General features: G+C 44.4%; 1 protein-coding gene across 6 annotated transcripts in view; it reads right to left on the bottom strand.

Annotated features, from left to right (window-relative positions):
• ZC3H7B (zinc finger CCCH-type containing 7B) overlaps positions 1-21,101 on the bottom strand; it is a 47,472-nt gene extending 26,371 nt beyond the window's left edge. The window contains exons 1-10 of one of the 6 annotated variants that reach the window (XM_032105792.1): positions 20,814-21,101; positions 20,278-20,392; positions 14,547-14,607; positions 12,602-12,635; positions 12,025-12,222; positions 11,004-11,162; positions 8,295-8,375; positions 6,760-6,819; positions 5,361-5,403; positions 1,114-1,373 (exon numbers count right to left, since the gene is read on the bottom strand). In XM_032105792.1, the coding sequence (XP_031961683.1) occupies positions 1,114-1,373; positions 5,361-5,403; positions 6,760-6,819; positions 8,295-8,375; positions 11,004-11,162; positions 12,025-12,222; positions 12,602-12,635; positions 14,547-14,607; positions 20,278-20,326 (945 nt within the window). In that variant the 5' untranslated portion in view covers positions 20,327-20,392; positions 20,814-21,101. The remainder of the gene's footprint in view (positions 1-1,113; positions 1,374-5,360; positions 5,404-6,759; positions 6,820-8,294; positions 8,376-11,003; positions 11,163-12,024; positions 12,223-12,601; positions 12,636-14,546; positions 14,608-20,277; positions 20,393-20,813) is intronic. The other 5 variants (XM_032105790.1, XM_032105796.1, XM_032105791.1 and 2 more) reach the window with 5 other exon arrangements.
• Between the last annotated feature and the right edge of the window lie 1,608 nt (positions 21,102-22,709).

Raw genomic sequence — 22,709 nt, 5'->3', positions numbered from 1 at the left:
CACTGACTGCTGCTCAGGGAAGGCTGGGCATTGGTCAGTAAGTGCTGAGTAACTGTAATGTGCATCACTTGTTTCTCTTGGGTTTTATTCCTCCCTCTCTCTCCTTTTCTATTATTCTTGTTGTTGTTAATATTGTATTTTATTTTGTTTCACTTATTAAACTGTTCTTATCTTAAGCCCCAAGCTTGGGTTTTTTTCAGTTATCCTCCTCACTGGGGAAGGGGCAGGAAGAAAGTGAGTGAGCAGCTGTCTGGTACTTAGTTGCTGACTGGGGTTAAACCATGACAACAGAGAGCAACAGGCTCTCAGTGAAGGACTGTACTAGCTGGAGCAAAAGGACACCTGGCAGCTCAATCCACCTGCAGACTTGCCACAGACCTTCCAATTTTTCTGTACTGCAAACAGTCTGGACCAGGATCCCTGAGGTGGTGTTGGGATACCTGAGTTCATCAGTCTGCAAGGCAGTGCCCTGTGCTGGGCACTTAAACCAGCTCAGGTTGAGAAACAATGCAGCTGAGTTCACAGAGTGCCGAGGTCAGGATAATGATCATGACTCATGGCACCTCTCATCAGGGCTTTTCCAACACAAAAATCAGTATATTGCCTCCAGACCCAACGTGGCTCACATAAGCAACACAGGCAACTAAAATCCAACATAAGTATGAATACAGACTGTCTATGTAGCTCCCAGACCTGTTCAAAGAGCTGAGTGCAATCTGCACAAAATACAAGATTAGAGCATGCCCACTGTATAAAATACATCCATCATTCCTGCTTCACCACACTCATTTCTACTCTCAGACTTGCTTCAACTTCACGGACATGAGAGGCCAGGTTGAGGGAGATGTCAGGGGAGGGGTACTTTGGGTATCTTTTGAGAGACAGCTCCCTGAAGTTGCACACAGCAGAGCAGGCTTGGAGGAGGACTCTACACACTCACAGTAGCAGAAATAAAGGAAAGAATGAATGAGTTTTGCCAGAGAAAGAGATAGGAGAAAAGAATTACAGAAAGAGAAAGAGAGGCAGCATGCTCCAAGGTCCTCATGCTCCAAGGACCTCCAAGGACCTATTTGGAACAAAGAAGCAGGAGACCCATGCAGTGCCCACTCTTACTAGAGGGTATGGTGACCCTTCAGCAAGGGAATCCAGGAGGGAGTCTAGTTCTTCCCCAATGATGTCCCCATCTGTGAAGTCCTCCACGTTCTCAGGCACTGGCAAGGGTACACAGTCTGGAGATGGGAGCAAGCTGGCAGCAGGAAGCGAGGTGGGCAAGCCCTTTGCATCTGAGTCAGAGGGCAAAGGGGCCAGCCCCTCGTTCACAGGGATGGAGGTGGCCACAGGAGCTGGGAGGCACTGCAGGTCCATAGAGCAGTCTGTGATGAGAGAAGAACAGAGCCAGTCACCAGGAGAGTCTCTTGCAGGAGGCAAATAGAGCACAACATGGCAAAACCAATGCTGTATAAATCACGGAAAACAAGTACGCCAATTTTCTGCAAGGAGAGGCTCTAGTCTGAAGAGCACTTGCTCTTTCATTTTTGTTCCCACTCTCCAGTGGCTCACCAATGGCTGAAATACATTCTAAGGGCCAGTGCCCAGTCTGACTGTCAGGATTTGGCAAGCACATACAGCAGCCAGGAACAACACGAAACCTGTGGCCAAGAAGTTACCAAATTCCAAACTGGCCAGGACTAAAGGCCAGGGGCACATGATCCAATTTCTCTATAACCCACCCCCTGGTGTTTTCCTTAATATTCATTACTAATGCATTTGGCAGAGATCACTGCCCTCTCTACCCCTTGGAGCTTTGATAGCCCAGCTGAAAGCTTGCTTACTTGCACACCCTCTCTAAAAACCCAGGCATCCTAAATGGAAGAAGAGAAAAAACACAAGGCCCTATTGGGAGGAGAGTCAGAGACTGAGTGTTCAGATCAGGTTGTGCTAACAATGTGTCCCAAAAATCCCCATCAGACTCACTCAGCTGTCCTTACCCAAGTAAATTCCCTGCTCTTGAAGTCTTTTCTGATGTCCACAAGTGGGAGGTTGCTACCCATTTTCCCCCTCAACATCTGCAAATCAGCAAATATGCCCTTGGAAACTCATGTGAGGCGGGGTTGAGGCAGTAAAGAGGTGGTGGTTTTCTCTAAGGTTTCTTCCCGTCTCCAGTAAATAACTGAAGTAGTAAGATGTTCCCATCATGCAATATAAACCTCTGTTAAGTGAAGTTAAGGCTGCAAGCACATATTCTTCACAGAAGAGCATTTTATTCTCAAGAAAAGTAAAGGTTAAAAAAAATTTCAAATGTTAGAAATTTGGAAAATGCAGCGTTACATTTGCAATTCTCAAGCCAAACACCCAAACTACCTTAATTCTGCCCCAGTGCAGATGTCCTGGAATAAAAGAAAAGAAATAAGACAAAGATGCTACCTTCTCCAACCACTCCTCCCATTGGCTGCGCTGGAGCTGCAACAGACTAAGGCTATAAAAGCAAGGCAAAGTTTGGAAGGAGAGACAACAGCTTTTATTAGAAAGACTGATAAGACTGGGAAAGAAACTAGACAAGCTTCATAGACACAAAACTTGATCCAGCAAGAAATGCTGCATTCTCTCTGTACCGGGTCTGTTCATGCAGCCCCCACAAGAACTCGGCCATCCCTTTGCATCAGGGACCGGGTGAGTGAGCCCAGTTACTGTCTCCTTGTTCACTGGCCCAGGAATGTGCTGGTGCCTTCTTAGAGAGCTCAGCAAATTAGCAATTCCAGCAAACCCCCAAGTCCTGAACAAAACAACAGCAGAGATGACACACACAGGCATGTCCCCCTATCTCTAACCCCACCAGGAGCACGGCACCAACCCCTGCAACCTTTCCTCCAGTATTTGTTGTGAGCGGTCCACATGGATGGACCACAGCAAAGTTCACTGTGCAAGGCACTGGAGGCTGAGCCATGACAAAAGACAGGGAAAGCAGGGGAAGTGGCAAGGAACAGACACAGGTCCCTCTCCACATCCTCAAGCATGCCATTGAAGAAAAGCACATGTTGTACCTTATGGGATCCAACACAGGATTTCAGTGCTGCAGCTGCATACATTTCCCACAGGAGGCAACTCATAGGAAGGCCATGCATGTCCTTAGTTTTGCAGCTGCCCCACAAAGCAGGCTCGGCTCCAACCCCATGCCCCCTTTCCAATGACTTCTCTCGTCTCATCTCCCTTTGGTGCAGAACCCCCAGCCTCCAGGGAGCCAGCCATCCAGCTTCCCTCATGGCTGGAAGCTTGGCCCAATTCCCTGCAGTACAAAGGGATGGCTTGTGCCTTCCCATTTTTCAGATGTTTAAATCTGGAGTACTGTCAAGATCCCTACAGAGGCCAACAAGAAGTTCAGAACATGCCGGAAGGGATGGGGACACGTGCAGGCAGGGAGCAAAAGGGTGCACAATGACAGGGCCCCAAAGGATCCAGCAGTTCAGACCTTCTCTGAAGAATGAATGAGGCCCTGCATTTTCCACTCAGACTGGGAAGCAAAGAAAAGAGGCCCTCACACACCCTAAGAGGCCCCAAATCCATAAAAGCTGAATGCATGACCAAAAGGCAGACAATAACATAGGACCCCCCACAGCTCAGTGCATGTGAAGGGCAAGGAGAAGAGCAGGGATCAACAGGTTCCACTGCTTGCAAGTAGAAGAGGGAAGATGTCCACTCCCCTCTCCCTGACCACCCAAATCTTGTCATTCCTTCAGCTACTTCCTCCCACTCTACTCTGTCCAATCTTTTTTCCAATTTCTCCTTTCCCATTCCTGCTTTCCTCAGGACACCCCATCCGCTGACCTCACTGACCAGGTGTGATACCCACATCTCACATACTCTCCTTAAAGAATGCTCATGCATCCTCTGCATTCCCCTAACGTTTGCTCCATCTTAAAAGAATAAAAGAGCTTTCTTTGTTGAATAGCTCACAGACACACCCACACCTGCTGATTTCTGCCCCTCTCAGCCCCATGTATTATTCTAAGCTCAGTGAGGGTCTTATCCATACACTCCCATGAACCAAGTCTCCCATACCAAGCCCCTCCAGCTGGTAGCTTCTCTGGCCATACAGCTGCCTGTCCCCAAGGGGCAAGTACAGAGCTTTTAAAAGCATTGTTGCTAGCTCCACTCTCCAAAACAGCAGTGGTTCCCTAGTGCATTAGCTGGCCGATGGCCATACTGAGCCAGATCTGAGCCATGATCTCTCTGCAGGACTAGGCTGAGTTGATTAACTAGGTGACTTCAAGCAAAACATGCAAGGAAAGGGCTTCAAGAGTTTGCATCTTAAAACAAGACAACAACAAAAAAAATCCTTGCTAAAAAAAGTTTGTATCTGAAACTCTCAGGGTACCCAGCACCCACAGCTGTCTTGGAGGCACAACACTCTCAAGGCAATGGGATAACACATAATTCCAGTGCTTTTGCAAAGACTTCCTAGCAGGAAAGGCTCTGTCTGCCTAATCTGCAGCAAAGGTGGCATGCTGCTCTTACACCAAATCCAGATTAGATAAAGATCTTACTGGATGCAGTCATTCACTACTCTGTAGTAGGAGTCCAGTTAATTTTAGCACAGCAAGATAATGTGAAAAACTCTCCTTAATTCACAGAACTCATGATCTCATGTAGCAATCAGATACTGAATTGGCATTCAACAGAGAACGAACATGTTTTCCAAAGCACCCTAACAATGAAATTAGTTTCTTTCTATAAAAAGAGCAATTGCTACTTGTGGTGGTAAGTACTCACACTTAGCTTGACACACAGAGCTACCTTACAAAGGAATAAAGGCTGATGTGCTCAGAGGCAGAACTTCAGAACTCCAGCACACAAGGTAGCAAGCCTTTCTGCAGGGGCAGAGTTAAGGTCACTTGTTTCCCAGCATGAGAATGTTTCTCCTCCTGGATGCCTAACCTTGAACTCAGCTCTCCCTGGGTCCCTCACAACTCCTTTTGTTTTCAATTTCTCCACCTCAACGTCTTGGAAGACCATATGCACTTAGAGCACAAACAACCTTAACTTCACTTTATCTGGACTGTTTTGGCTTGGAGCAGAGTTTCAGAAGCTTTGCCAAGCACAGCTTAAAGAAAGCACACCTGGAGAGAGCTGTGTACCTCAACAAACCCTTTTAATTCCCAAACGTGTCTTTCACTGGGCCTGGACAAAAAGCTGTTTTTGCAAGAAAAACACTCCTGCTTTGCACCACTTTTTCCTTCTCCTAGTCACCAAAGCTGGGAGTGTGCAGAAGAGACACAAATGCAGGTGATGAACCTCTCAAGCCTGCCAGTCTGGTCATATACCATACTGAAGCCACAAAAGTCTGAGCAGAGAGGTATCTTTACCTGTTTCAATGTCATCTATTGAGCCCAATCCATTGGAAGTAGTCTGCAAAGAGGATGCAGGAAAAGGAAGAGGAAAAATATTGTGAGAAATTAATCTTTAAGTAGACATAAATGTATATGACCCTTTATTTTCCTTTATGGCCTCTTCCTGTGCTAGAACAGTAAAACCAATGAACTTTAGGAGGCCATTAATCCAAGGAACCTATTCATGTTTACCTTCAACAGCCGACAAACCCTTTTGCTGCAAAGGAAAACCATGTCTGCACAATATCCAACCACGTGAGCAACTCCATACATAGAATAGGGTATTTTACGTGTGGATGACAACACTGTGCCCCAAGCCCCAGGACACACCCATTGGTCAGCCCACTGCATGGGAGATCTGATTAGCCTGATCTTACACAACGTTCCTTTTCTTAGTTCACATATTTTGCAATCTAACAACCACAAACTTCTACAGCAAATTTGAAACAGGAAAATGTTTCTGCCAAGACAACTGCTGACTTGGAGCTCAAGGCAAGGAATAAATTGAGTCCATATTTTACAGGAACATAAACAGAGGTAAGTATGCGTGCTTTTGGCTTAAGCTTAAAAAGGCACAAGTAAAGCATTTATCTTGCGATATTGCATCTACTACAATGGGTTTTGCACTATTTTCAATTCTTACAAAAGGAAAAGATTTTCAAATTAAAAACTAGGCATAACTATTAAAGAAAGCTCACTGGCCTTACTAGAAAGACATTAAACCAAATCACTGAACAGTGAGAGGTAAACTAGTTCTTTAGTATCCCATCTTGCTGTACAAAATTACAATGTTTACAGTTTTATTGTTCGTTTGCTTTAAGAAGCATTGTGAAGTACCAAACAGCCTGTAAAAACAGCAAGTGCTTGTTTGTTGGGAGGTTTTTTTGCCTAGTGGCAGAACAAGGAAACCAGTAATTTCTTATATTTTACCTTAGTATTTGTGCTGCCCTGCCCAGCTGGATCTCCCAGGACAACACAAACAATACAAAAGCTGTGTATGTACCTTGCTCAGTACATCACGGGATTTAATTTTGTGTATTTCTTCAGAACTTGCACTTTCTGACTTTTACTTAGCATTGTTGTTAGATATGCAAAACTTGAAAACAAAAATTTATTTTAAATGCAAGAGAAAGCAAGCATTCACAATAACTAAGAAAAATAAGCATCTTTGGTGATCTAATTACTGACATAAAAAATTACATCAGTAGAAATATTTTCAAAGAAATTAATTTCTTGGCAATATTCCTTAAAAGCAGAAAACACTAATTAAAACAGTTCAAACCTAAAAGACAATAAATTTGCATGTAAATAAAACCTTAAAACATTCTACTAGCACAATCCATAAACAGTAACAACCACAGGATGCACACTCTACCTGGTTTGACGAATTGACTGACGTGCCATTACTGAGTAGTGAGAATGTTTCCAATTCCTGCTGCAAGGAAGAGAGCAGTCTTAGAGCAGAATACAGCCTAGGAATGCTCATAAGCTAGGTAAAGCTGGGTTACAGTATGGTTTCCTTCCAAGCACTGCCCAAAAATAAAAGCCACCCCAAAAGGTTACCCCATTGTGACACACGGGTACACGTTTGTCAACACTGAAAAGGGACATATGATTGTTCTGTACACCTCAGAACATCTGACCCACAATCAGGAGGCAAAAAACTTCTTGAAAAACAGAAAGGTTTGCTTTTCATTATGAAATTACTACTTTGGGAAGGCATTACAGTATTGGAGTGAAAGCTGGAACTCAACACAAGAGATTGCAAAGTATTAACAAAATACTAATCACAAAATTTCAAACAATAAAAAGCATTTTGGAGAGTTTAATTTTTATATTTCTAATATACAGGTGGTTTAAGCCCATCTCAGCTGACTAACATGACAGCAGCAAAAAAGGTGGCAAGGCCAATACAGTGAACAGCTACAAAAAGTATTTCCCCATAAAGTTCCCTTTCTTTGAGACAGAATCATTTGGGAGTGTTGAGAGCTGCTACAAGATCAAGGGGTTTTTCTTGGGTAGGCAAATGACACGTGAGGTTTGTTGGGGAGAGGATTAACATGTTACAGCCAGATTTACCCCAAAAGCTCTCTTCAAACCAGATGCCCACCAATCACTCCACCTATGCTACAAAGTGCCTCTCTGGAGATGAAACACGCTGTTTGTTTAACACACTGTGCACCTGGGGCCGAGGATGCAAATGCAAATGTCAGTCTCCACTAGTAGCTCATGTTCTCTGCTCCCAAGAACAAAACCTGTGACCAAGGCAGCTTTATGGGAGAACAGCTTTATGGCTAGCAGTGGCCTGACGCCCTCTAGCTCCATCCCAGAGTGCACATTTAAACACCTACAGCACTCCTTTGCAGAGCCAAGTTACGGATACAGCCACTGGTGTCAATTAGCTTCTGACCAGGTGTGTGTACCCGTCTTCCTCCCAAAGCAGAATCCTTTCCCCCACCACAAAGAAGCGTACGCGTAGAAATGGTGCAGGAACTCTTCAGATTCACTGCACTACAAAACCAGTCATCCAATGCAGCAGATGATCCCATCCTTCTCATCCTGTAACAGGGAGAGGACTGTAATGCAAAACCTGCTTTGGGATCAGGCCACATGTCCCTCTCCTGCATAAAAACCAGGCATCTACTGCATCGGAAGTTTCTCCTACAGCACCAGCCTGGCTCAGCTGGGGATTCAGAAAACATTCTGGCTGTAGATACAGAGCAGCAATGGGGTTAGAAATGGGTCAAGGCAAAGTGACTCAGAGGGTCAGAACAAGGAGGGTTGCCAGCAGCCTGCTAAAGAGTTTGCAGGGTTGTGTACACGTCTGTAACTGCAGAGCAGCACCTACTACTTCTGCAAAAGTAAATCTGTGAAAGCAAAGGATAGCCTCTAAGACAAAAGAAGTCATACCTGAGGTCTTTTGTATGCTTTTCGAACCCTCAGTCCCAGCTTCTGGGCAAGCTCCTGTCCCAGTTGTGTGACGCTTTCATCCTGGGGATGAAACCATTGACAGGACACTTTCAGTTTTGCCTTTGTGGCACACAGAATGAAATGAAGAGGAATGCAGTTATGCAGCATTGGGCTGCACCAAGAAGCCTCAACTTTAGAAAGCAGCAGGTAGATCATTTCCAGAGCAGCCCCAGGAGAGTCCAGACAGATTTCAGCATTCTTGTCATTCGGTCCTGCCAAGATGCTGCAGTTGCACCAGGAGTTTTGCCCTATGCTGATTCAATGCTGCAGAAAATCAGAATCAAATATCTTCCAACAAAGCACCCACTCTGAAAACAGGGTTCAGGAGTCCTGCTGGCAAGTTGGCTGAAGGAGCTGCCAAGGCTGGCTGCTGATACAGCTTCCGCAAGGTCTCCATGCCTGGGAAGGAGCCTGCATGTCCTCCCTCTCTGCCAGCTGCAGAGCTAATAATCAGTTTTGATACGCAGACAGGACTCACTAGTCTGTTTTGCTTGTTTGTTTTTAAAGCTGAAACCAAGTTTCAGTTTTCAACTTACTAGCTAGAAGGCATTTTGACTGTATCCAGCTCCAGTTAAACTGCCTCAGCTTAGTCAAGCAGTTCCTTCAGCTTTCCCCATTGTGTGGCATTTTACGGTCCTCCCTGCCCAGTGTCCATGCCCACTCACATACCACCATGGGCCTTCTGCCCAGACTAACAACCTGCCACAGTCTTCTACAGTTATATATCACCAGCAACTGCTTCCTTCTGTTTTCCTCTCTCTCCCTGTTTGCAAAAATATTGGAGTACTTTAACAGCTTTTACAAAGAAGAAAAAAAGTATCTGCCCAACATACTGAGATAGCCCTCCTTAATGTTTCAACATCATCTCCCTCATCTCCACCCTTGAAGTCTGCCCTCTTCTCTACTTGCCATGCTGGTCTTTCCAATCTCCTTCTTCCCTGCAGGTTGAGTCCTTTCCCTTTCAAGAACTGAGAAGCCTCTGGTTCTTCCAGTCTGTTGTATCAGCAACTTTTCCCTTCAATTTGGAGTGCCATTTTTTGATTGCACTCACTCCCCCACACCCTCAGCACTAGTCTTGTCACCATCATAAAAACAAAATCTAGCTTGTCCATTTCCTCTTCTAAAACACCCCATGCCATACAAAAAAAAGCGTACCATGGAGGAGTATTAACTTCACCACACTGAGCACTTCTGCAAACTAGCAGTACTGAGTACCTGCACCCAGAAATAAGTTAACTCTGACAGACAGTGAGCCAAATGAGTGGCATATCCTTTATCACCAGAAGTTTAAAGACAGGCTCTGTTTTGACCACAACAAAGTTCTCAGCAATTACAGCAATGCAAGAAGGAAGTACCCATGTGCTCCCGAGGGTAATGGAAACAAGAGTGAAATGATGGATGGCTTGACTTGCGATTGATGCAGAGAAGGCTTATGATTTTTGTTAAGTAGGTATTAAGACAATGGGGTACATGAATTTACAAGGCTGAATAGTATACAATAGGAAATGCAAATCATTCAATATGGAGTTTTTTAGGCTGAACTTCCCTGACACAGAGAAGTTGGATAAAGTGTCTTTAGACCATGATAATTGTAACGATAATAATGAGAGCTATGTAAACATAACTATATGGTTAAAATATAAACTAAGTGGCTGAACCGCAGTGTAAAATATAGCCAGATATGGCTTTACAAGAACACCTATATTAGATGCTTTTGTTAATCAAAGGGTTTGTTTATAAAACAGTTCCTTGGGACTCCCCAAACATGGTAACTTTAATACCTTTTGGTCACCCTGTTCTGCCAAGTCAAAGAAACTAGAACTTACAAGCTATACAAAAGGAATAACTAACTGCTAACAAGGCTTCCAAAGATTGCTTCCATAACACTAATAAAAAAGGGAAGTTAACTTCTCCTGCTGAGGTAGATGCATTTTCCTTATAATAACATTACTGTGATGGATCAGAACCAAAATCAGCACAGTGCTCACTTGAATCCATGTAATCACGGTCTGGTTTCCTGATCAGTACTTGGCCTAAGAGGATGCTCAAAAGCACTGTCAGGAAAATATTTAGCTCCTAGTATATGCAGATAGTCCCCTCTGCATGCAAAAATTTACACAACCCTGAGCACAAAAATAACTACGACGTGATGTCAAGGACACCTTTGCATGTTCCTCAAGAAATAAAAAGCTTGATCATTTTGCCTTAGCAATCAGTAAGTGAAATGTGAGATATTTTTATCCAAAACAGGAAAACCGTACATATTTTCCTTCCAGAGCTCCAGTTCCCATTTATCCCATGCTCCTAGTCACTTCCATTAGAGATATAAAAGCAGCCAATTAGAACACTCTCATGGCTTTAGTTCACCTTTTGTTAGGACAGGGGTTTGCTCTTCACAAACAGACCATGAACCTGCTGTCACTAACTGGTGTCCCTGATTGGCACTGTCTGTAAGAGGTGACTTGGCCTGAAGAAACATGTGAAGACAAACATCTTTGAGTCAGAGAGGCAGAATTTCTGGGCATAAGCATGTACTTGGGAACAGCCAAGATTCCCCTTCCACTATCCTCTGCCCTCATACTAAGCATGTTGAGGAGAGGAAGGTTGTGAGCCACAAAAACCAAGATGAGCTGTATGTCAGAAACTTACATGTGGGAGGGACAGCAAGCATCTGCTGTTGCACTCATATGCTTCTTTGTGTCTTCCAAGTTCATTTAAGGAACGGGCTTTCCGGAATAGCGCTCGGATGTTCTCCTTGTCGAGACTTAAAGCCTTCTCGCTGTCTTCCAGCGCCTTCTCATACAACCCCTGCATGGAACAGACCACCTGGAGTCAGCTGAGGCACAGCAGACTAACTCCTCCTTCTCTGTGAGTGCAAATGTTCTATCTCTCAGAAGAAAACAGAAATACAGGCAGCAGGTGGAAGTACATATGTTACCTCATGCACAGACCAGCGTGCAAACACACCTACGTTAACAGAACATTTTGTTAAATCTTGCAAAATTCAAAACACTTCAAAGTCAGTGAATGACAGAACTAAGGCTGCTTGAGCAACCTTATCTTGCCTCCCCCTCTACCCTGGGCATGTTACACTTGAAAATCTTTAATTATGTGACTGCTTGCTAATTTTCAGGGGACTCAGTGTCATTACAAACAGGATGGGCCTGCTCTGGGGTTGTGCCATAAAGGAAAGCTGTTATACGCCTTAGTAAAATGGAAGCTCGCACCCTTTTAGAGCCTGGGTATTTCAGAATCCTTTTCCATGTGTATGCTGCAAGCTCCTTCAAGACCCAAAGACTTCCTACTGTCTTCCAGTGTCTCACAGGAGGAGGCAAGAGCCTCCAGAGCAATACTCAAACAGTATTCCAGAAAAATACTTGCTCAATACCGGAAGACACTGGATGGTACTACCTCCTCACCAATGTGGACCAGAACTGCATTGTCAGTACCTTAGGCGTGCCCCCCCCTCCTCACATCCTTCCTCTGGTCTCACAAGACACAGTGCAATTGTGAGGAGATAACAGACTTTTCTGTGTGTTGTTGCCTCCCCCAGTTTGAACAGGGAGCAGACCAAACCAGCTGAAACGCCTCTTGACATCTTTTCCAGCTGCACAGCACTGCAATCATGATGTTCCCCTGGTTCCTGGGGACGACTTGGGAAAGCACTCACCATGGCAAAGTAGCAGGCAGCTCGGTTGACATGTAGCTTGCAGAGGAGTTCCTTTGGGATGGTCACCTCATCAGAGGCTGCGTAATCCGCCACATTCAGCCCTTCTACGTACTGCACCAGGGAAAGCTTGAAATCCTTCTCTCGGAACAAATCATTGCCCTCTGCAAACAAGTTTCTCACCAGCTTCTGCAAAAAGGCCTGGGCAGCACAGAGAGAACAAACAGATTCAAGTGGATATTCAGACAGGAGAGACTTCCTAGTTTCCCATTCCTTTCCATATCTTTTAGCAAACTTCCTGCCCACTAAGATACTCCTGCATCCCTACTCTCCTGCAAAACATCAGAATTTTTGGTAGATGAGAATAATCCCGTCAAATCCCCATTCTTGTTGAACATCAAGTGTCTTCTCCTTTCCCTGAAAGTTGTCATCATCAGAAACTTAAAACTTTAAGTCACAGGCAAATTGTGACAGACCATCCTACATTCTTCACTTTTGGCATGTAAACTAATGGCTGTGCAACAGAACAAATCTTGCTAACCAGAGGGCTCCCAGCATCAACAAACAAAATCTCCATTACCTCATAATCTTCTTGGCTTAGGGGTAATGTGGACCTGAAAAAAAAGAAGAGAAAATATTCATGAAACAGGCATCCATTCAAAGAAGGGCTTTTGTCTGATGAAGAAATCATTTTTCTGGTCCTGTGTTGGTGATCTCAGCAAGTTACTGAACATTTTATCACTGCAAAGACAGCTGAGGCAAAGAGAACACAGTTAGGGAGCATTATGCTCAGTGACAGTCACAGTGGTGTCAAGTGATGGTCAAGTCTCAGAGGGATTTGAGACTAGAGGAGTCTTGTTCTCATCTACTTTCTGTGCATACACGATCCTCTGTAATGTGCCTTCTGACAGTCACCTAAAAAACCCATCTTTAATAAAGTCCCGTGAGAGACTGCCATGAAGAATACAAGTGTATTTTATGTGCAGCTGGCTCTAATGAGAGGCACCAGAGTGGCACTCCAAGACCTCCTCGAATCCTTTGTGAAACCAGAGACATACAGAGATAAATGCAATCACTTTTCTCTGCCTTAACTTAGCCACATGCCTTTAGGCCTACCCCACAAAAGGAAGGGGGAAAACAGTGCAGATTCAAGAGACCATTTAACTCCAACTCTCTTGGCCAGGGCTGTGCCACAAACACTGGCAGTGCTTGTGTGGATAACACCTACCCCACAACAGCACTGAGACTTAAGAGAAAGGTGCTGTTCTTCAAATTGGACCACCCAGTTCATCCAGGATTGGTCCATGTATATTTATTTTTTCTCTTCAAGGACAAATCAACAGGCTCTAGAGGAACCCTTAGCACCTTTCACAGTTTTTCTCACCTACAGTGCATGCATGATCTTACTGATTACAGAACATATATTTTTAAGATTTCATCTAATCACTCCTTAAAACTAAGTACAGGAAATGTCATGGCTTTGTAAGAAACATTCATGCTGCTTACAAACTTGGACTCCCTCTTTTGCATCAAAACAAACCAACATACGGCACTGTTCCTGGTTCAGAGTGCAAGATACACCCCAGATGCAAGAACTGCACCTCATATTTCTAAATTATTTTCTTCCCCAGAATCTTGTGCATTTTTGTAAGTGCTACCAATGTAAGTCTCACAATTCCCTCTCCAAAACTGGGTTACCAGCCCCATTTAGTCTTAGACTGGGATGAAAATATCATGGCCATATTACAGGATACAAATATGTAACACGGAAGATTTGGGGGAGTTTCCTACTGTAGAGGCACAGATTTCAGGCATAATAATTGCAGGACTCAAAGCAGAATTTAAAAAACCCCAAACCAATCTGATTAAAATCTTACTACTGCCTTACTCACCATGGAACCTGGACCTGAGTTTGAGACCTCTGCTAACTCAAACGCTGGAGGGAGAAATACTACTTTATTTTATAAAGAAGTACTTGGATTTGTAACTACTACATAAGCAACCACTTCAAGTCCTACAAGGCCACATGATATTCATAGAAGAGTGATCTGAGACGTCTACCAGGCTGGCAACTGTAAAAGAGCCCAGGTCATCTATTTTTCCTATAGGTACCATATGGGGTACCTAACAAGTTATGTACCTTGTTTCCCCACCTACAGAACTGAAACACTATCTCCCTTCCTAACAAAGGTGGGATAACCTCGTTGAGAGAGCACTTTGAGATCTTCATGCTAAAGATGATGCAGAAGGTCCAAGCACTATTAGCATTAGGCTGACTATAAAGATCACCCTGGAACTCCAGTGGAGGGCAAAACCAAAGGATATTAAAATGACAGAATTTCAAGTTTAGGGAGCTAACAGGACAAGAAACACGCTGAAAAATCACAGTGAAAATCCTCAGGACAGTATCTCTTTCCCACGCAGCAAACTCAAAGCAGTGAATAGGAAAAACTCAGTTCCTGCAATCCTCGATAGAAAGAAAACTGCCCCCAAATCCACATGGAACACTGAGGTTGTCCACTTACTGAATGAACTGAAGTCCTTTATCTATTTCTTGTTTTCTCTTCTGCCTCTCCATTATAGTTGCTGCGGAGGAAGAAGAAAAAGAAACAACACAAAGTGAGTCATTTTAGGTCTTGCTGGCAATTAAACAGCACAGTATTTTGTTTGTGCCTGAATTTACTACTAACAAAATGTTCCAGACCAGATGCCCTGAACAGCGAAGCCCATGATTTATCCACACTGCAGATACAGCACGGCAAGCAGCTCACTACCAAGTATCTGCTTTTTCTCACATGCCACTGACAGGATACATGGGCAAAGAGGAATTACTTCAATTTGAGCTCTCTGCTTAGGCTGCCAGTAAATAAAGCAACGGGAACCAACTGTTATCATGACTGCCTTCTAGGAAAGGGAAGAAACCCAACACCATCTTTGCCTGCACTGGCAGTCATTTCAGGAATTTGTGCCGAGACCCTCCCATGATAAGCAATTCTGAGCACTATTTATCTGGGACAGATTTAAACTGGTTTACTGCACAGCATATGAAACAAGTTATCTACATAAGGTATATGGAGGTACAGCACAAAGGGAGATGCAAAGGAAGGAGATGGAATTGCTTGCTGTGGTCCACATAAAAGGACAGCACTGAATCTGTGCAATGGGGACTTCATGCCTAAAATCAGCAGGTAAGAGCAGCACAGACTGGGGAGCACTTCTTTGGTGTGGGAACAGAACCCTATCCTGCAGCGTTTTAAACTGGGGTGGGCAGCACCTTAGGAAGGCTCAAGAGTTATCTGCACTTCATCCTCTGCAGTTCCGAAGCAAATTTTGGAATGGCTCCTCAGTGACCTTTCTCCAAGGTACACAGGTCTGTCACACAAGAAAATAATAATAAAGGGGAGAAAGGATGACACTTTGTGACAAAACTGAGTTGCTGGTGACAGCAAATTTCACATCAACCAGCTGTGACCACAAATAATGCTCAGCATTTGAGGAATAGGAACTTGGGGACAGAGGCAGCAAGTACAGAAACACTGAGATGAGATGAGATGAGATGAGATGAGATGAGATGAGATGAGATGGAGATGAAGACACAGTACCTTCCCATCCCAGGACCACCTCTGAAAAGGTACAAGAGAAACTAAAGTAACTGCTCCACCTCTACACTACAACAACTTGGAGAGCATTATCATCCAGCTCCCTTTTACATTAAGACCATCCCTATCATTCTAAGATATCTTGCAGTATCAATGACAGACTCAGTCTGAACAGGGTGAAGGGGCCTTTAAGGTACATAAAAATCAATCCTGACAACTCAGCAAGCCCTTATTGATTGTGCTCTGTGCCACGCAAAATGTAGAATTGATACCTGCCCTTTACCAAGAAGAACTGGGGGAAGGAGGAAAGACTGGAGTGAGAGAAAGACCAGAAAAAAGTGGCAGCAGAAGGAAGCAAGAGCTTGAAAGTGACACTGAAGTTTGTAAGTCATCAGACATTAAATTTGGGAGCAATCTGGTTCAAGCAGCAGGTAGGAGATTTTAAGCAGCTGAACTTGGAACAGGATGGGCAGTGCAGCAAGAAAGGGAAAGCCAACAAAGTGAGGGATGATCAGCATCTCTACAAAGGCATTTAACAGAAGTGATGGAGAAGAGCTGATATACTTCAGTACAACACCAACAGAAGGCCTACATTGATTCATAAATAGCCTGGATAATGAGCAATCAGGAAGAAAGAAGGAAATTTAACAAGGAGATTGTGAGGTTAATATGATCACTAATGATACAGGCAGACAGGCTTAAGAGGTGGACAAGGAGAGAGAGGTAATTAATTCAATTTTTCTCCTTGTATGAAATTCTGCAAATACAGAGGAAGTAAGAGAGAACAGAGAAGCAGAAGAGGAGCAGTAGGAACCATTTCCACAAAAACAGCAGTGAAAGACATGAAAGAGGACAGAGCCACCCCAGAGCACTGTAGGAGAACTGTGAGGGCCATCAGAGACAAGAGTGAGGAAAGAGTCTCCACAGGAAATGACAAGAGAGGAACTGTGGGGGAGAAGGCAAAAGACTCAAGTGGACCCTCCCAAAGGCTCATGAGGAGAGCACAGGGAGGAAGGAAGAATTTCTAGCTGTCTGGTCCCTGAATACACTAAAGGCTTGAAGTACTCCAAACAGCCTCACTTTGGACCCCCACCTATGCCCCTCTGTCCACGGTCTAGGAGCTCCATTTCAACCGAGGTCCAGGTCCTGCCTTGTCTGAGCTATGCTGTAGGTGAACTTGTCCTCAGTTCTATCTCTGGGACAAACCTCAGACCTCCACTGCAGGCAGCTTGTCTCCAGTCCTGTCTCTGGCACCAACTCCTACCGCTGGACTCGCTGGGTGGACCTTCATCACCTCATCTTCTTTGGGACTGTGGATGGACCACTGCTACTGGCATCTAGTTCTGACTACACTGTTCAGGTGTGGTGGGACTGTACCCTGTGAGTGAGGGCACTGCTGGTGACTGCCATCACCTTCACTTGTCCTTGCTGGAGGTGCAGCCCTGCTCCTGCTGCTCCCTGACACGAGTCATACTGGAGGAAACAAAAGTCAGGGAAGTGAAGCAGCAGCCCACATCTCTGATGAAAAGGGAGACTATTGTCGACTGTGGGGAGAACAGTTGAACACTAGCTGGTCATCACAAAGTCAATGGAGCATTCCAAAAATGCCGTGGCACACCTTTACAATTGTGTATATCCACAAAACAGATCACCACCTTGAAAAGCTTCTCATACACATGGTCTACTTCTGTTTCTGAGCTCAGCCTTTAAAACACTCTGCAAGGAGTGAAGAAGAGATCAGTACCTGTTCTCACAGCTACCCTGATCCTGCTGCTGAAACATCCTACACAGCAGGATGTGGGTCTGTGTTACAGCGAGAACTGATTACTGTTGCTTGCCCAGAGAGAAGGGCATTCAAACATTACTGACCTAAACCTGGAGTGCAGCCAAAGGATTACTGGGAATGGCTACAGAATGTCTCCTTTCCAGACTTACCCAACTCTTCTTGCATCCCAAAGCTCCCCTTCTGTTTTTTCTCTCCTCACCACTATTGCCACTGCATCCAACATGAGTATCTCCACCCTTGCTTCATGGGGATGGCTGACCAGCCCATTGCATCTCTGTAAGTCCCACAATACACAGCTACAGTTTGATCCTTGCTACAAAACCCTTATAAAAAGCAACCTTCTGTGCCCTGCATGCTGTTTATGCTCTGCAGTTCTACACTCATCTTCCAGAGTGAATGCTCTTCAACACAGAACCCTCCATTGACTTCTTCAGACATAAACCACAGGCCTGATCCCCCCTCTAGACTGTTGCTTCCTGGTACTGCCCCACATTCCTCCCTCCTGGCAAGCGGGTGACCAGCTTTCTCTGCTAAAGGTCTGTCGTACCTCCAGATTTATGTCATGACTTTGCACATGAGACTCATCCCCTCATGGCACCACCTTCAAAGTGTACACCATGTGCTGCCGCCCCAACAACTTCTTGCACACCTCTCAGGAACAACTACCTTTCTTTGCCCTTTGATGTCACTCCACACCAGCAATCTCCTTCACGTGTGGCAGACCCCTCACCTGTCCTGCCTGCCCCAACCACTGCAGAAGGCTGCCATTCAGACTTCTCTTTTTGTTCCTCACACCTCCTCCCCCACCACCTCACCAGCAAACTCAGTCACTTGTCTCCCCTCATCGTTCCAGCCTCTTCACAGTGTTTCATTTAACACTCAGACCAAGCCATGCACTTGTTACACCAGCAAATCCAACACAGAGTGAGCCACCCACATGAGCAACACTTCAGTTCTGCTGCACACTCTACCACAGCTACTGCATAATTAATTTTAAGTGCAAAGCCTGTTTAGCTTTTGTTTTCTTGGTCTTTCAAATATTTTTAGAAACACAGTAGAAAACATTTTATGAAGCACTGTGTCTAAGCGTCCCTTTTCTCCCTCCCAACCAAATCTCTCTGTCCAGACGTGTCCACTCAAATCACCAGCAAATCCTGAGTATTTATATCTCCACTACAAAGCTCTTATCCTTTCAGTCCAGAGACATTTATCCTCTCTGGTCCAGCATCTAGAGAGAACTTTATTCACAGTTCGTCAATAAATTACAAACCATTTGCTAGACAGGAATAAATACTACAGTCAAGTAAAATGGTTTTCTTGTCTTCAGAAAGATGCATCAGCCAGTGAACTAGGTGACTTAATCACAAACTGGATGGATATCCTCTAGATGGGTAGATGGTAGAAACACAAAATGAACTGAAAGACTTGCATTTATCTTATCAAGAACACGGATGTTATTCATAACCCTGCCAGAGTTGAATTTGGGCAAAGTTTTTCATACTGTATTTCTGAGATGACAATGAGTTGACACTTGACCGACTTCCAGGCGTTGACTGTAACATTTCAGCCAGAAATAAGTACACTGAGATGCAAGTGGCAGGTTGTAGAGCTGAGACTGGAGCTCCCCAGGAAAAAGGCTCCAGGATACACTGGTCTGAAACATGGCTGCAGTTTGGCCACCTCAGTGGTGCAGCAGAATAGATAACCAGGCACACATCAAGCAAAGGACAAACTGCAGAGTCCACTACAAACTTGGGCTCTTGCTCACTCCTGCAGCTGCTTTCTGCCATGCCCTACTCCCTGGGTTTGACTGCTTCTCACAGCCAACAGCTCTCAGCTTTCCCACCACTATGTTGTGCCCACCAGGCCGGACTCCTCTGTCCCTCCACGCACTGGCCACCCTAAGGTACTTCCATGGCCACCATCTCACATCCCAGCACCCCACTAGTGCCACTCCTGCTCTGCAGGACCACTGGGGTCACTGGGATGCCACCAGCTGCACCCAGCAATATTCACTGCACCTAGTGAATGCAGAGCAAGGTAGCAACAACCAGCTCACCCCTCAGTGAAAATAAAAGCAGTGACTCTAAGTTTCCCTGAGAGGAGGATGGCAGTGGGGGCTAAAAGCCTCAATTTACCACCTCAGCCCCCATGACCCCATTTTCCACTTCCTTCAGCCTTGTGTTTCATACATAACACCCTCGTACCACAGGCCACCTTTCCTCCTGCCCCCACTGCAGCGCAGCCGAGGAGTAAGGAGAGGGCTGTGGGGTGACGCTGCCTATCCCTAAGCTATTTGCTCTCGGTTTCCTACCCACCCAGCTCGCATTCCCCTGCCTCATTTGAAAAACTAAATCCCGGGGCTGGTTCCCACACGGGTGGCGCGGGAGCCCTCGCTCGCCTCCTTTCCCCACTGCCAGCACTAGGCCGCCGATCCCCGGCCTTGCGTAGAGGCCGCCGCTGAGAGAGGCGCCACCTCGGCCGCTGGAGCCGAGAGGGGCCGGCGGCGCCCCCCGCACCCCCGCGGCTTTGCCGGACGCCGGCACCCCGGCATTCCCGCCAACGCGGCCGTGCTGGGAGGGGTCTCCCGCGGCAGGAGACTTCCAAGCTTCCCCGGGAAAAGGAAAACAAACCAAAACATACTCTTCCTCCTTCCCCACCCCCCATCCGCTTAAATAAAAATCACGCATCTCCAAGAGTCTGGGAGGCAGCTTTAAGAGAAAAAAAAGAAGAAAAAAACCCAACACATAACATCCCCTGCCACCCGGAAACTGTCTAAAACATTAAAGAATTAAAACCAAAACAAACAAACAAAACCCAAATAAAACCAAAACACAGTCTTCTTATTTGATAAACTTTAGAAGAACCTACGGAAGGTGCCTCTAAAAAGCAATTCCAAAGGGCTTCTCTGCCGTTTCATGGGGTTTGTACCAAACAAGAAGGGGAAACTGCAGCCTAAATACAGACCAGAACACACATCTCGAACCTACAAAACACAAACAGGCACAAACGCGATTAATACTAAGTTTTCCATAAAAACCCAGGGGCTTTTCCCCTAGCTATCCAATTTTAGACTACTACTACATTTTTTTCCAGGGGGTGGGATTAGGATCTTTGACAATATTTTTTTTTTTTTTTTTTTTTGCAAACCCCACATTTTTGGCGGAAGAGGGTTTAGCTTCAAGATCTCACCCGTATTATTTTTCACCACTTTTTTTTTAAATTTCCAATTACACAACCTTTCATCTATGCAGTTACTATCTGAAACCTTTACTTTCTAATGAAGCAACATCCAGAATTTCTTGTTTCTCAAGTCCACCTCTTTCTACATACACAAACACACACACGTACAGAATTGATTTAAGACAAAAATAATAATCCCCCCAAAATAATAACAAAGAACTCACCTCTCCTCGGGTTTTCCCCCCCACACTACGTATAAACTTTCCTTGATAAATGGTATTGTATTACTAGAGATATTATTAATGTATTATTACTAGAAGTAATAATAATAGTAAGTGCTATTTAATTATAGAAGGCAGCATTCTGCTTCTGGATCGGCTGCCCCTGCAGCTCCCTCCATGTGCCTCCTGATCTCTTTACTTTCATTTCCAGGTCTCGCTCTCTCTCGCTCGCTCTCAGCTGCACCAGCAAGAGAAAATGCCTCCCTGCATATCCTCTGGGCCCTAGAGGCTACCGCTTTCCATTACAAAAGCTCACAGATCTTTCCCTTGTGGCTGGTTTTGAGATTCTTTAAGGTGACTTAGGCTTAAAAAAACCCCAAAAAACCAACTAAAAAATAAAGCGCTTCAGCAGTCGACTCTCCGTTCTAATTTTAATGCAACCTTTTTTTCTTCCTGGTTGTCTTTGCTGATATAAAAAAATAGACCCCAAGAGAAAGCAAATCTGCCTCTGCAGAGGGATTGCATGCATGCGAATGCAGCGAGGAACTGAATTATGAGACCCCCCCCCGGGATTATCACATACGTGAAGCAGTGACCCTTCTGCCCACCCGTTTATGTTCACTGGACGGGGGCCAGAGCTATCGCTGATGGCAGAGCAATTGTCTGCTCCAGCCAGACCTTACTTACTCCACCCTGCACTGCTGAGGGGGGTCCCTGTATATAAGATCGTCTGAAAACATAAATCTTTGGGTGGAAAGAAATATGCAGTTAAAAAGAAAAACAACAAAACAACAACAAAAAAAATCAAACCAAAAAAACCCCAAAAAAACCAAACCCCCCCCAAACCCCAAAAACCAAAAAAAGGCTAAAAAAACCCCAAACCCAAACAAACAAAAAAATTATATATCTCAATTAATATTATATTTTATACAATTGGGTATTATACAATCTACATATATTTTATATATATACACACATATGTTATATATATTTGTAACTGCATATATGCAGCATGTGTATATATAAAAAACATATTAATATTACGTTTTATATGATTGGGTATTACACAATCTACATATATATTATATGTATGTAGATGCATATATATTTTTATATTTATGTATAGACATGTGAGTTTAGACTCTTTTTGGAATCAGACTTTTGGCTTGTTTTCATCCCAAATCCCTCAATATTTCCAGAAAGTGAACTGACTCTCCATAGGTTGTGAAGATACCCAGACCACCTTATGTGGGGGGGTCACCCATCCCCACCCAGCTGCACTATCGCTAACTTCAAATAACCCTCTGGAATCAGTTTTATGCTCATCTCTCAGTACGGCCTCCCTGGCAGAATAGTTTCCCTGTCCTGAAAGGATTCTGTCTACCATTAGATTAATAATTTCCAGACTGACACTGGTTTAAATTACCAGCTTTTTTCCAATGTAATCAGTGACATGTTTACTCCTGAATGTCTCACTTCTCTATTTACAGTGACCCACAAGAATGTCACCTTGTGCTTTGCAACTATGTAACTCTGACAAGATTAAAAGTTAGATAGAAGGTAACATCTGAAGTGTACTAAACTTTCTTGGTATTTAAAACATGTTGATCAGAAAAGGAAGGAGTAGGATTGGAAAGAATAGGATTGATTATACTGAGTAGGATTGGCTTCTGGCAGCATTGTCAACACAACAAACGGATAATTTATGAAATATAGGCTGTGAATTGTATAGTGTACCTCATGACACTGGATAACGCTACCTAATGCTCTTCACAATATTTTATCACAATGCACATTTTTAGGGATTGATTTTGATCCAAAGATTGCTACTATCCATGGCTAAGACAATCTTTATTTTTATTAACTCTTCAGAAGATTTGTTATTTCCTAATTTAAGGT

Source organism: Corvus moneduloides, chromosome 4 (genome assembly GCF_009650955.1).
Source record: "Corvus moneduloides isolate bCorMon1 chromosome 4, bCorMon1.pri, whole genome shotgun sequence".
NCBI classification, from domain to species: domain Eukaryota; kingdom Metazoa; phylum Chordata; class Aves; order Passeriformes; family Corvidae; genus Corvus; species Corvus moneduloides.
Note: the sequence above shows the minus strand (reverse complement) of the source record. Positions and strands in the feature narration are given on the sequence as shown.